We start from the raw sequence: 15,854 nt of genomic DNA on the forward strand, positions 1-15,854 counted from the left end.
TTATATGCCGTATATTAAAATAAACATAATAGCTATCACATTTTAACAAAAGAAGAGATTTTTGAAAGCCTCACCACTGCAGAAAACTTTGAAACGGATGAATATACGAACAAGATGAAGTAGACGATAGTATCAAGTCTAAGCTAAAACTTGGTGAAATTAAAGACCATCTAAATATTGTCCCTAAATAGATCCTGTTGAGATAACGACGATGAAAACATAATATCTGTACATAACGTTTGAGGCATCTACATGAATTATTAATACGAGAAATAAATGCGAAAGGAAGACAACAAAAGTCTACCAGTTTTTTCAAACCAGTTAATGAAAGTGTGCCTAAATATATAATAATTATGATTACATGTATTACGTTGATAAGTAATGTTTTTGCTAGATCTAATATTATGGTGCATTGTTGCAATATATCATATTATATGGTAATTAGTTTAATATAATATTCTTAAATCTATAATAGAGACATGTTTTTTGGTTATTTTGTCTAATCCGGACTTTCATTAAATCGGACAACCTACAGCACCTATTCATCCGGATTAATAAGGTTCTACTCTAAATAATTGCTTCTAAATTTAAATATGGGAACCTATAAATTGGTAGGAAATTTGTTTTCAGTTATTTGAATGTAAAATGTATTCAAACTTTGTGCCGTAATTTACCCAAATTTATTTGATCTTGCTATAATATTTAATATCAATGCTCCACATTATTATAATCAAATCCTAGCATTTTTAATTTGAATAATCTAATTTTATTATGTTTTGTAACATTATTTATTTTTGTTTTTGGTATTTTATAATTATGTAGGTATTTATGTTTATATTTTTTTTTATATAGTGATTACAGAACCTTGACATGTAAAAAAATTGACTTTCAATTTCCTACCCGACCTAGTATAATACTCTAATAGTTAGAACTTTTAGATTAAATCTAACTTTAATAGGTGTTCTAATGAGTACTATATAATACTAATAATACTATAAACTATATTTTATAGTTGGTAGTAAAAATATCTATTTTGGTCAAAATTTGAATCTCATATGTACATAAAAAAAAAATTGCAAAAATGCATACATTAATAATTAATTCCAAAAAAACTACTTATGAAAAATCATTAATTAAATTTTTTGATTAATCTTAACTATTTATGAACTAAATATAAAATAAAAATTATTGGGCCACCCAACCTCAACATTAAATACATTTATTTTATTTTCTAGAACTCCCTAATATTGGAAGTAGATAACCTATAGGCACTGCTGAAAAGGTTTATGGCAGCACAGTTTTAAGCAATATTATTTCGAATAAAAATATTTGTTGCAATATTGTTTCGGAATATACCTTTTGTACAAAATGGACCATCCCAGCCTGGAGGGCATTTGCACACGAATGATGTATTTCCGCTTTCACTTACACAGTGGCCTTTATTCTGGCACTTGAATTCGGTGCAGGGCGCTTGAATGTTACACGAGTCTCCGGTGAACTCCTTGATGATTAAATCGATATTTATACACTTACATTTAAGATGGCATCGGAAACGCGTATAATATAATAGAAAAATAAAAACGATAACGCACCTGAAGGCAATGGCAATGCGGTTTCATGTCCATATCCAACCAACAGCTTCCGCCGTGATGACACAAGTCGCCGCCGCACGGTGTCCCGTCGCAATCAGCAATATTCCTGCCAGCTGCGATCGACGAATAGTTGAGTGTTATCGTCTCGTAGTCGATAGATAATCTACGTATACATCCGGCAAATGGAACCGGAAGTCCGGCCGTGGAGCCGGTTGGCATGCGGGACAGATCTGGCAAACCACCTAAACCAATGTAAAAATCGATTATTATGGGTAGGTTTTTAATTAGGTATTTATTTAATATAATTGATATGTGTTGACACTCAATGACGTCTAATCAAACTGTCTGATCAGTGTGGCTCGTTGACCATGTTTTGTGGTCTTGGGAGGATAAAGACGCACCAAGTTAGGTGATGCTCAGGGCCTTGGGCTTTTTATTTAGATCAACATCTTCAGCTTTGAAAATTGAATATTAGAATTGATTTTGACTTATGAGTACAATATAATTTAAAAGCATTTGAAATTTTATGTTCCTTAGAAAAAATAGTGAAATATTTGTTTAGAAATGTTCAAATGTAGGTATTATGGCTATTATTATTCTATGCGCTATTTATAGAATTTGCTTCTTGGAGATATGGTATCATTCGTATTTAATTTATATCAGTCTATCCTGTATTTCAATAATTGTATCGAATGATACAATTTTCACTGAATAATAGTATAGGTATTAATTAATTTAATAAGTCCAATACAGATAATCAATGAAGCATAGCTGCCACTGTAAAGCTTTACTATGCTTATTCGTGTATTCAATGACTACAATATTTTTTCTGCTTCTACTGTAACTTGGATAAAGCAAAACTTGGTACCTAAGTGGGTTTTGTAAAAAGTCAATTGTAAATAAAAATATATCTGTATGTTATAATCTTTGTCATCATTTTTCATTAGGACTCTCAAATCCTAAGAACGGCCTTGTATTCTCACAGGTTTAATACTTACCGAAGTATATGAGATTGTCAAAATTCGAAATGCCCTCCGATGGCTGTAGGACAGCATAGTTGACCATCCCATCGACCCACAGGTACAGCTTACGGCGATACCGTCCCACTCTTACGCTATGCCATTCCGACAACGTCAACACTCGGCCGCTGCGGACCACTAGCACGTCGTCTTGACGTCGGGTTTCTCCAACTGGAAACAGCAAGGTAAAAAAAATCAGTAACATTGTAGTGACTACCTTGATCATCATATTATATAAGCCTTCGGGATGGGGGAGGGTTAACTTAAACGATTATCTCAGATAAAAATTTTAAGTATTGACAAACTAAAAAGTCGTTAGCTTCTAAGGCTGTATTAGAGGTGGGTCTCAAAATATTAATTCCTAAATTAGTTAGATCCCAGAATTTTTGTTAGTATACTACACTAAACTAACATTTTCCTTCCCGTGTTAACCAGACTTGACTACTTAGGACAGTCAATGATAAATTTTTGAATACCTGCAGTTATTGATTTTTACTAATATCTTCTTAGTACTGATTACCTTTTTTATGAATTTTAAAAGTAAGAGACAAAGCAATTTTCGGAGTTACAATAAAATATTTTTAAAATGGCGTCGAAACAATCATAAGAAATTCAAATGATATTTTTTATTGCTAATTATTTTTGATTAGTATTTAAAGAAATTATTTATTAATATCAATCTTTTATTGAAGCAAGAATATAAAAACGCTTAAGAACTCCAACATATTCAATCCTAATTGATTTGTGTATAGGTACTGAACACCTCGATGATTAAGTTGGAATTCCGTTTTTAGAAGAGTAGGGGAAAGGTGGGTAAAATGGGGACCATAAGGGAAAATAGCCTTCACCCCTTAAACTGTTGAACTTTATGAACTTTTCTAAACCAAAGAACTTTCTTTAATATGTACACTAAACATCTATGTAATTAAATTGTATAGTCATCTAATAGTTTTTTTATTTAAAAAAAAAATTTATTTTGCCCCATTTTAGCCGAATGGTAGGTTAAAATGGGGTACTTGGTTGGGTAAAATGGGGAATAGTTAAAATGTCCTTAAAATTAATATTTCTTTTCATTATATTCTTTTATTTAGTTTTAATTAGTAAACACATCATACATAAAATAAAATGACTGTCTTAAGAGTTATGAAAACCAAGCTTAAAATAAAGTAGTTAAAAATGGGGTACCCCATTTTAAACAAAACTAACAAGTCACACAAAATATTTTCTATGAAAATTTAGATTTGACGATTTAACTTGGAGTTTTTTAAAAACAAAGCTTATAAAGTACTAAATTAATAATAATGATTAACTGTTACTAATATCCGAATGGAGACCATAAAAACGTGAATCACTGACAGTGAAATAGTTTCTACACTACACGCTAAAAGTTTAATTTTTTTTTTTGTTATAAGAATATTTGATTTAGAACAAATATTTAAACATCAGATGTTTTGATAATCATTGTATTGATAATTTACGATTTAGTTATCATCAATCGATTCTCAGTGTGACCAATAACACCTATACCCTGTGGCCTGTTTTACCCGACTACCCCATTTTACCCACCTTTCCCCTACCATTGGAGATTTTTTTCAACTCATTTGTCATGAAATACTTATAAAAAGTATAATGTATGTTTATTTCATAAACAGATTATATCTATATGATCTAAAATTTGTCGTCCAGAGAAACGCTAACAATTTCGGTACTTTAGGAATCTAGATCTTGAACCGTTTACCACAACCACCATTAACAACACCATATCTTACTCACCAACCCCACCATTATTAGTATGCCCATGACTATTATACCATAATACCTCTTAAACAATATTTTAAAAAAGAACCATAACATAGGTGATAGAGGGGGTATTAATACACACAGTGGCGAAACGAACCTAAAGTAACCCATAAGCAAACTTAAAATTTACACACCCATCCACCCATACTAAGTGCTATTACCCATACTACCTATACCTTATAATATATCTATAAATTGTCATAAATACCTGCAATACTAATAGGTACTTTGTTACGGTTATTCACTTTCATATTTTCAACCACGACCCACGGCACCCACCCATTCCCAAACCTTAAAAAATCGAGAAGCAATCGCTTCTCAAATACCATGGTCGTTTCACCACTGAATACACACATACATTACATATAAATTAATTTATTATTCATTGCAACAATGGTCAGCAGCTTGGCATATTTTTATATAGATACTAGATAGGTATATACTAGCATATTATGTACCTACCCATGTTCTATATTAAAAATATTTAGGTACCTATACACTTAACCAACTGTATACATAGAAGCATTAATAGTTTTTAAATGAGTTTTTATAACATCTTGTAATTTACAGAAAATTATAATGTCAGTGTATTATATTATGTTTCCATTAATGGGACTGAAGAATTAACAGGAAATCTATTCAATTTAGGGACATTAGAGAAATACTGATGATGCTTAAATTATTTGAACGCTGTGAAATACATTCATTTCACAATTTAAATTTAACAAGGATAGACCTTTCTGTGATTATAAGCTTACATCGTTGAAAAAACGAGCATTTTTATTTTTTTAAAGTTAAACGTTTAACCACAGTTTTTTAAAAATCGAATAAATTTTGTTTTGCAACTTCTTGTGATTCAACATGAGTTCTACCGGTCGTGATGCCAATTATTACATAAAGCGTCAGAAGAATAACGAGGCGGCTCGACTATGTAGATTGAAACGAAAAGAAAAAGAAATTCAAACTGAAAAAGAAAAAAGAAAACTTGAAGCAACATATGTTAAATTGCATGCAGAATTACTTCAGCTCCATAAAAACAATTTAGAAGCGTAAGTAAAAATACTATTTTTTTTTCATAGAGTGATTCAAAAGCATGCTCAGCTCTATTTTTTCCTTCAATAATGAATTTATACAAATTGTAATTTTTGGAAATTTAAAAAATACTCGATAAAAATTTTTTTTAATTCTTAAATTGTTATGTACAACTTAAGAAGTGTCTTTTGGCGATACGACTTTTTGAGTATCTTCCTTTCTACTGTTTACTGTTTACCTAGTTAAAAATTAAAATTCATATTTGTAGTTTCTTAGTTATTAAAATGTTTACACTAAAGATACGTATTAGTCCATGAAAATCGTTTTAAAAACATATGAAATAGATGCATATTGGAACTAGTAGTTATTATACTTGGGCCAATTATTAATGTTGATAGATTAATATTAATTATCAAAATTTTCAAATCATCATAGCACCCATAACTTATAAGCCTATTACTTGCACATTTTATCTATAAGGTAATTTTTGAATTTTAATGAATATTTTTGAAAGAAGGTTTTATGAGAGATTTTGTATTTAATTTTCAAGTTTTTGGATAAATCCTTAAATTTTTATCAACAATTTAAAAAAAATTACAATCCTATAAATTTGATGCAAACATAAATTTTCAGTCTTAAATGACTATAATTATTATTCAATTAACTCTTGAATGTTTGGTATGATATTAAATAGTATTATAATCATAGCCCAAATTAAGTATTTTTAAACCTTGGAAGGGTGCTAATTTTTTGGTGGGCCCCTTATCTTAAATTATAAATTCGGTAATTTTTTATAATTTAAGATTCTAAATAAATTATACCATAAATGTATTAGTAGCATTATTATTTAATGTTGTTTAAAATAAATATATTTTATAAGACTGTACCTATTACGGTAATATATAAAAGATCTAATTATGTGGGGGACAAGGGTCCAAGACTGCAACCCCCTAACTCTCACCTTGGACTCTGATTAAAGTGTCAAATAATAGATTATTATTGATAGATGACAATCTCTATTGATGCCGTTCATTTCTATTAAACTAATCATACTTTTTATATTTTTAACGTTAAGTTCACATTAATTTTCACCTAAAACACGTCTTTACAATACATTTGGCAGAATACAAAAAATAGAAAAAAAATTTGGTAAAAAATTGTGATAATTCCACTAAATATCATCTAAAGTCATTTGTATTAAACTAATCATACTTTTTATATTTTTAACGTTAAGTTCACATTATTTTAGATTTAAAACACGTCTTTAAAATACATTTGGGTGAATATAAAAGGTCGTAAAAAAATTTTGAAAAACAGGTGATGAATCCGCTAAATATCGTCTTAAATCATTTCTATTAAAGTAATCATACTTTTTATATTTTTATGGCTAAGTTCACATAATTTTACATCTAAAACACGTCTTTACAATAGATTTGGGTGAATATAAAAGGTCGTAAAAAAATTTGTAAAAACAGGGGATGAATCCGCTAAATATCGTCTTAAGTCATTTCTATTAAACTAATCATACTTTTTATATTTTTAACGTTAAGTTCACATTATTTTACATCTAAAACACGTATTTACAATACATTTGGGTGAATACAAAAAATAGAAAAAAAATTTGGTAAAAAATGGTGATAATTCCGCTAAATATCGTATAAAGTCATTTGTATTGAACTAATCATACTTTTTATATTTTTATCGTTAAGTTCACATAATTTTACATCTAAAACACGTCTTTACAATACATTTGGGTGAATATAAAAGGTCGTAAAAAAATTTTGAAAAACAGGTGATGAATCCGCTAAATATCGTCTTAAGTCATTTCTATTAAACTAATCATACTTTTTATATTTTTAACGTTAAGTTCACATTATTTTACATCTAAAACACGTCATTACAATACATTTGGGTGAATAAAATAAATAGAAAAAAAATTTTGAAAAACAGGTGATGAATCCGCTAAATATCGTCTTAAATCATTTCTATTAAAGTAATCATACTTTTTATATTTTTATGGCTAAGTTCCCATAATTTTACATCTAAAACACGTCTTTACAAAACATTTGGGTGAATATAAAAGGTCGTAAAAAAATTATGAAAAACAGGTGATAAATCCGCTAAATATCATCTTAAGTCATTTGTATTAAACTAATCATACTTTTTATATTTTTAACGTTAAGTTCACATTATTTTACATCTAAAACACTTATTTACAATACATTTGGGTGAATACAATAAATAGAAAAAAAATTTGGGAAAAAATATGGTAAAAAATGGTGATAATTCCGCTAAATATCATCTAAAGTCATATGTTTTGAACGAATCATACTTTTTATATTTTTATCGTTAAGTACACATTATATTACATTTCAAACACATCTATACAATACATTTGGGTGAATACAAAAGGTCGTAAAAAAATTTTGAAAAACAGGTGATATAACATAGACTGTATAGTGAAGATTAACAAAAATAGCATTAAATTTGTATAAAATAAAAGATTATTTTAATAATACAATGTCGTCCGTCCGCCAGATTATTACTTTAAATTTGATAAAAATATACTTAACGAGATATTAAAAATGTAAAATCTACTTCTTCCTATAAACTTTCAAAGGTATGTTATATACATGGTGATTCACTAAACATGTCCCACATTTTTCCTTTAATCGTGAATTTATTCAAATTCTGTTTAATTTGAATTATATTTCAAATTTTTAATTGTTGTACTACTTAAGGAGTGTCTTGTGAGAATATAAACTTCTGTTTTTCAAATGAAAACCCCCTTTCCTTTTTTACAGTAGGTAAATTATTAGTGGATGATTGTTTTAAAATGTTCATGTATCTAATTCAAAATTTTAACGAATAGTTTCTTAGTTCTTAAAATGTTTGTACTAAATATAATAAACCATAACAATGGTTTTAAAATTTTTTTTTAATTGTTTCAATTTGAAAATATTAACAGAACCAAAGTTAGTCTGACTTACTCTAAGTTCAATCCTATTTTATAATATGATGTCATTCATTGTTTTTGTCATTTGTAATATTCTGTCATGTTAGGCGTTAATATTCCCATGGACCATAACCTATTGATTATTACACATAATATTTAAAGAATAAACTAGAATATGTTATTTATTTAGTTTATAGTAAATTGTAGATGTTAATAATTTTAAGCTTTCTGCAAGTAATAAATTACCTATATAATAAGTTAATACTCCTTCCATTATTGCAATTTATATAGAATTCTGTAAATTTAAATGATAAGATTATTGATGAAATAATAATTATAGTGGCAATTATTGATTATTAGTTAATTAAAATTTAGTTATTTAATCGAGATTCTTAATCTTGAATATAATTAAAATAATTAAATATGTTCATTTTAATATATCAATTAATCAATTTTATTTTGCAATATATCTAGTATAACCTACCTAATAGCTTTAATATTTTTTTTTTCAGAATAAGAACATCATGTTTAGAAAAATTAAGAAAACAAAGATAATATCATTGGTAGTATGTAAAACAGAAGTTTATTAAAGTAAATCTGTTTAGTATGATTTTTGTAACTACCAACATTGTTTTTTTAATCATTTATGAATCAATTCAAAATACGTACAAAATTTAATAATTTTTAATTGCTTACATAATTGAAAGTTTTAAAATGTTTACTTATTATAACACAACTAATGTAAAAGTTTTGGCATAAACTAACACCAACAATTGTATACATTTAAAATTGAATATATAATTTGAACCTAAGTATTTTTTTTTCATTTGTAGTCTATATAGTTGCCTCTATGGATAACTATCACTTTTTCGTTGGTCCAATGAAAAATTTATTTTGCGAAATAATCGATTTTTTCTAAGAGTTTAATATTTAGTACTGAGTATTCTTTTCTTTTGACTCTACAAATTAAATACTAAATCTAATTAGTTACAAGAAACCACCAACTTATTTCTAATTAAAGTGACGCCAGTAAAAAAAAAACCACTCATCATTGTAAAAGGTAAAACTAATACAATCATCATTCCGTTCAGAATCTAATAAATAAATAATTCATTTGTTTGAATAAGCTTTGTAAAAATTTAACAGAAACTATTTAATAATAATTAGTTAACCATGATTAATGCGTTAAAAAACTTTGTCAAATGTTTTTTTTTATACAATATAAGTTTTGAAAATTAGGTAACTATACCTACTTGTTGAATTTATACTTTATGACATTATTGATTATTGTAGTTTTGTAGTTTGTTTTAAATATTTTTCTAATTTTAAGAAACACTTATAAAAAATTTCCCAACATTCAAGTATCATATTTTATAGAAAAAAATATATCAAAGGTCTATAAAAAATAGCTTTTAATAAGTTAAAATGTTTTGAAAATTTCATTGCATACAAAAATTGATAAATTAAGTAAACGTAGAATATTTTAAATTTTAATGATTAATATTTTTGCAGGAACAATAAAAGCTCATGTAGGTAGATACACTGATTTAATTTTAATTCCAGTAAAAACACCTTATAAGAATATTGCATTAGATTTTCAAACTTTAATGTCATCGTTTCTCTAATACAATTTTCCAAGCAAAAATATTCTTTGAGTTTGGAAAAAATTTTAAAGACAGGACATGTTACAAAATGATTTTAATTTTTTTTTAAATATTTCATAAAATAAGTTCTGTATAATATGCTAAAATATAAAATGAATTTATAAGTTCCTATACAAGTGCACTATTCAAAACAAATAAACTGTTTTCACAATATTCAATTTTAGTTTGTATTAACTATTCTACATATATTAAAGTTTTGTATTACTGATTCTAGATATTAATAAATTATTAATAATATTAATTTAAATATAAGATAAAAAAATAAAAAGTGTATTATAACTAGAAATATAAACTAATTATTATTATTATCATGTAGAATTTAAGGAATACCCTTGTTTATCAAATATATGTTAGATTGAAAGATTTTATCCATAAAACTTACCTACGTTCTACCTAATACTTTATAAAATTATTTATTACCAAACAATTATTATTATAAAGTATTCACGCAGATAAGTTTAGGATTAAATGTTGTCAATATAAACTCTTTTTTTATTAAGGCATAAACAGGACTTAAATTACCTGTCTGAATATAACCGTCTTACATATGGCTTTATTGATATAAAACAACTTCAAACACACTGTTTCGCATAATTCAAGTGGATAACAAATGAAACAAAAAATATGTTCGTACTTAAGTTGATCTTAAATTGAGACTCAGTAATACCTCCTGCAGTCCAACTATTAACTAATGATCATTATGTGACTTGAAAATTACACACCTAAACACATAAAAATTTAAAGCAAAGGCATTTGGTTGTTATGTACGGGTTTTATAGAATAAATAGTTTTATTATCAATTCCATCATTTGTACTTATGTCGATCTCGCCAGATATCGATTCCATATTATTACATTCTACATATTATGGAAAAATAAAAAACACGATAACTCAAATACTGATTAATTATATAAAATTATTTTTAAATAGTGATATGATGCCAGTTTAATTTAAGTGAACCTATTAATTTTTATTTAAATATCTATATATTTTAGGTACCTACCTACATAATCGTAAAAAATGTATATTATTATAAATACATTATTTTGATCAGTTTGCATTTATTTTTTAAATTTAATAGGTACATATAAAAACAAAAACCTATCATGATGTGATTTATTAAACTGTGTGAGCAGGCCCGGATTAAGGCGTAAGCAGTTTAGCAGTGTAGGCTTCAGTCTACACAACCACGGATTTAGGGGCACGGGCACCGCATACTATCCTAATGTTATTTTAAATTTTTATTTAAATATATCGGAAATTTAAAATCGTAATAATCAATCATAGATAATATTGTTATAATATTAATATTATTAATATTTATTATCTATGTAATCAATAATTAAAAAAAAGAAAAGTATAAATTAATGGTTCGTTATTTTTTATAATATGTATGATTATTTTATATTTTTATAAATATAAAATATATTTTATTTAATTTTAATTTTATGTTTTTACTTGTTTTCACATATTATATACATGTACATATTGTGGCTAATAAACCTAAAATAATATTTTATTATTTAATCAAGTATCAAGTAGAGAAATGTGTACAATATTTTTTTTAAATAGGGGAGCAAAATTTTTTACAGCCTATGGGCACTGTAGATCCTAATCCGGGCCTGAGTGTGAGTTAAGTTTTGAACAAAACGAATCGCAACAGTCAGCTGTATGACGTTTGATTCAAAAATATTGAACGATGTCCAAGTTTACTTAATAAACTTAGATGTTTCATCAATATGATTTATAACAGAATTGTTTAGTACCTATGTATATGTTACCTACCTTCATTTTTTTAATAAAAGTGTATAATGATAAAATAATAATACATGACATTTAAAATGAGTATAACATATATAACAATATTATTATGGATCATTACCTCGGACAGAAATCCTTAATTCCAGCACTCCACCGTACAGTGACAGGCACATGAACTTCTTGCGCGCTGCGTCATGTCTGACGAAAAACACAATACCGTGTTCGCTGGACGGTTTGATCTCTAGCTCGACGCTGAACTGCTGCATGTTGAGCTCCGCAGCCGTGGACACGGACAGGAAAGACCGCTTGCCCAGAAACCGGACGTCGGACAGCCGCTCTTCCCGGCCACAGTGTTTGCCGGTCCTACCCGACGGACAGTCGCACTCGTATCCCGTACCCACCGGTACGCACGTCGACCCTTCCGAGCAGTTGTGTCGGTTCGCGTCACAAGCGTTGTAACGGTGAGAGCATACCGGGCCATACCACCCATCGTCGCACACGCACCTGCAAAATCGGGGCCGAATATAATCAGTCTCGATATTAGGGCGCAATAGTCAATCAGTACTGTCGTGGTCTATTTGCACAACAATGGAGGGACTAGGGATGCCAGCATAATAAATGATTTAATTGCTTTCTAAAATATTTAAAAAAAACTTTTTAAAATCAAATTCTATTTTTTTTAAGCATCAGAAGAAAAAAAATTAATGAAATATAGAGATTTTTAAGCAAAACCAATGTTATTGTCTATAACTTATTGACATTATTTTTTTAGCTTAACTCAAAAACTAATAGCCGTAGACAATTTGCACAAAAAAAAAAGTATATTAGCACTTCCATTTATTTCTATTTACTAACCATCTAATTTTTTATAAGCGATTGAATTTAAAATTGTTACAGTATTTGATATTCAGTAATTTTTAATTATTAAATTTGATATATTTTATTTATACATGACGTACCTATGCTAGGATGACACCACGTTTCCATTCAAAATCGTTTTTAGGACACAATGAATACAATAGTCAATAACATACTTTAATACTACTAACTGCTAAACAACATTGTGATAGCCGCTGCAGGTTCATCTTATTTTGTATAATTTGTTTATATTCTTAAGTTAATATACGGTTATGGATGACGTAGGGGATACTATAGATACTTGTAATTTTCACCTGTTTATAATAGTATTTTCTATATATTAGATAATTTTCAAACTATTTTGTACTTAAGTGTTTAATTATGGAAAAAATGAATCAATTTAACTGTCACTTTAATAGTCTCTCATTGATCTATGATTATGTCTCCAACCTTTTTTCTCAACCCAATTTCTGAAATAATATATGAATTTTTCATGACTCACAAAGTAAACGTACGAATTAATTTTCCACTTTTTTGAGATTGAACTCTAAAACCTAATTTAATTTTGAATTTTGAATATTAAGATTTTTAAAGTTTTAATAATTTTACAATATTCACCCTAACATATTTAATTTAAAATGTAAAGAAATCGTTTATAAGTAGGTAAACCTCATGATGAATTCAAATATTTCTTTAGACATTCTATCAAATAAATAGGTTAGTTAATAAATCTCCAAAATATTGACACTTAGAAAAAAAAAAACTATAAAAATATAATGATCTCTTGCTACACGCACGACATGTTGACATGCATGCACTTAGAAAATTCCCTATATTCAATATTGAACACCTTAAAAAACGGTCAATACCATTGTACCAAATTCCAATAAGAACAATGAAAGCTTAAAAAAATGTTTTAGAGGCACAATTTCTATACTATGTGACCTATAGGCATCAGGTGATTATTTAAAAATAATAAATTAGAATATAAAATGAGTGACTATTTAAAAAAATATATAAGTTAATTTTTTTAACTAATCACTAAACGTTCGTAACTTTGATTTTTATAATTTTTTTTTACAAACTTGTTTCAGTTTTATAAAACATCACACTGTTATCTTTTTTTTCTAAATTCAGGACAGATTTAACATTTTATTGATAGGTGTTGAACGATGAGCGACATTACAACAACAATAATACTACACTAAAATGTATGTACGTATGTATGAGGTATGGAAAAACTCACGCTAATGAAGAACCATGTTGAATACATGCGCCATTATGTTGACATATGTTGTTTCGATAACATTCGTTAGTCGAACATTGAGACACGGACCTGCCGGAGTTTACTGTAGAATATGCACGCGACAAACTCAAGGGGACAGTTACGTGGCCAGCCTTCAACTTCACTTCGCTCATACAGCCGACGAATCCAGTGTGCAGAGGCAAGTCGTGAGGCAAATCAGCCATTCCAGGAGACTCGTGGCCGCCTAGGATGACAAATAGATACAATAAACAATAAACATGTTTTTCACACACTATGAAATATGGAGACTAAATATTTGAAAAAAATTATCAAAAAATTTTTTATTTATAGTTGGAATAAATTGAGAAAATTAATACATTTTTGGGTTAGGGACATTTGGGTTAGAGAGTAAGAAAATACACTCTTTATAAATGCAAAGTGTTATTATATTATAGAAATAAGTTTTGAAAGTAAAATAATTCTGCATTTCTGAACAAATACCTATAGGTAATAACTAGGTATGATTGTAAATCCAGGAATTTGAAAATAAATTATACTAATATAATCATTTATCATTAATGGTGGAAAAATAATAAATAATATAAGATATGTAAATCGGGAGATGCAACTAGGCCACGACATTGTATTATTAGATATTTAGATACCAGATCTATGATCTATGAGGCATAAACTAGACTTGGCCGCAATGTAGATACTACTACTATGATTGGCTGTCTTTTTTGAGAAAAAATCTAAACCTTTAACTTTTTTTTAAGTTCTTATCTCCCTATCACCCAAGTAAGTCATAAGTGCGAGTACATTCGATAATGATGTTTTATGCCAGTTTCTGAATGAGGCATAAACTAGACTTGCCCGCAATGTACTTATATATACCATTACTATGATTCACTGTCTTTTTTTGAGAAGAAATCTTTACGTTTTTCTTTTTCCTGAGTTCTCTTCTCCCCACCAACCCACATAAGTCATAAGTGTGTACATTCGATAATGATGTTTTATGCCTCATTCAGAAACTGGCCAAGTGTTAAACAATAAAAATAAAAGAGGAGCGTTGCTCTTTAATGTAGGAGTGCATTGAGGTTATGAATTAAAAAATAGCAAACTTGGCCACAATGTAGATTTCACTACTTTGATAGGCCGACTTTTTTGGTAGGGAGTTTGGAACTTGGCATTTTTTCACGGTTATGTTTTTGTTGAGGATATCATTTATTTTTGAGGGCTTGAGAGTGCAATTTTCCCATTTTGAACACAGGGAACAGAACACAGTGCCGTGCGTTTGGTTATGTTCGTAAACGGCAGCGCGAGCGGCGATAACTTAATCTTATTATGTCATGTTCATGCGCGTGCGTACGACCTTTCCTCTCTTGTCACCACAAACCACATCAACACGATGCGTCGCGATTACGATACCCGTGGCTATTTCGGTAAGTAATAATTCCATTCAATTCATAAGAGTTTTTTATGACGTCATCACGTCAAATTATCGTTCGCAAACCGACGAATATTATTAAAATATTCTATATTTGTATAATTATATTATATTTTGTATTTGAATAAAATAAATGTACGAAAACATTATTATGTTTTATAAATATAATATATTATATATAAGTCAACTATAAACAATTCCTTATTACCATATTGTAATGCTGTTTGAAAGTAAACGTTTATGCATGCTAAGCGCGCCACTTCATACGTTTAGAAATACATTCACTGAAGCGGTATAAATTTTGAAAAAAATATCAATTTTTAGGTTTTTCCCTTTAGTTACACTGTCCTTAGGTTAGACCTACCTTTGTGCCAAATTTCACGTTTTACCTATACGTGGGAAATGTCTTATAATTTTGATGATCAGTGAGTGAGTCAGTCAGCAACAATTTTGAAAATTTTGAAATCCTCTCATTTTGA

The 15,854-nt window shown here is 28.1% G+C and overlaps 2 protein-coding genes across 3 annotated transcripts in view; one reads left to right on the forward strand and one right to left on the reverse strand.

The window, feature by feature from the left end:
• The window catches only part of eys (eyes shut), a 51,786-nt gene that overhangs the window by 1,082 nt on the left and 34,850 nt on the right, over positions 1–15,854 (reverse strand). For both annotated transcript variants that reach the window (XM_089217602.1, XM_015514909.2), the window contains exons 15-19: positions 13,929–14,172; positions 11,946–12,328; positions 2,591–2,782; positions 1,593–1,834; positions 1,357–1,501 (exon numbers count right to left, since the gene is read on the reverse strand). In XM_089217602.1, the coding sequence (XP_089073728.1) occupies positions 1,357–1,501; positions 1,593–1,834; positions 2,591–2,782; positions 11,946–12,328; positions 13,929–14,172 (1,206 nt within the window). The remainder of the gene's footprint in view (positions 1–1,356; positions 1,502–1,592; positions 1,835–2,590; positions 2,783–11,945; positions 12,329–13,928; positions 14,173–15,854) is intronic.
• LOC107166311 (uncharacterized) lies at positions 2,778–9,148 on the forward strand. The gene is made up of 2 exons (XM_015514910.2): positions 2,778–5,460; positions 8,912–9,148. The coding sequence occupies exons 1-2, from the start codon at positions 5,273–5,275 to the stop codon at positions 8,952–8,954; spliced, it is 231 nt and encodes a 76-aa protein (XP_015370396.1). The 5' UTR covers positions 2,778–5,272; the 3' UTR covers positions 8,955–9,148.

Source organism: Diuraphis noxia, unplaced genomic scaffold, assembly GCF_037042655.1.
Source record: "Diuraphis noxia isolate RWA-SAM2 unplaced genomic scaffold, SU_Dnox_SAM2 contig0001, whole genome shotgun sequence".
NCBI classification, from domain to species: Eukaryota; Metazoa; Arthropoda; class Insecta; order Hemiptera; family Aphididae; genus Diuraphis; species Diuraphis noxia.

Coding starts and splice junctions, on each gene's coding strand:
- LOC107166311 (XM_015514910.2), top strand. CDS start 5,273: ATGAGTTCTACCGGTCGTGATGCCAATTATTACATAAAGCGTCAGAAG. Junction 5,461..8,911: donor CATAAAAACAATTTAGAAGC/GTAAGTAAAAAT, acceptor TTTTTTTTTCAG/AATAAGAACATCATGTTTAG.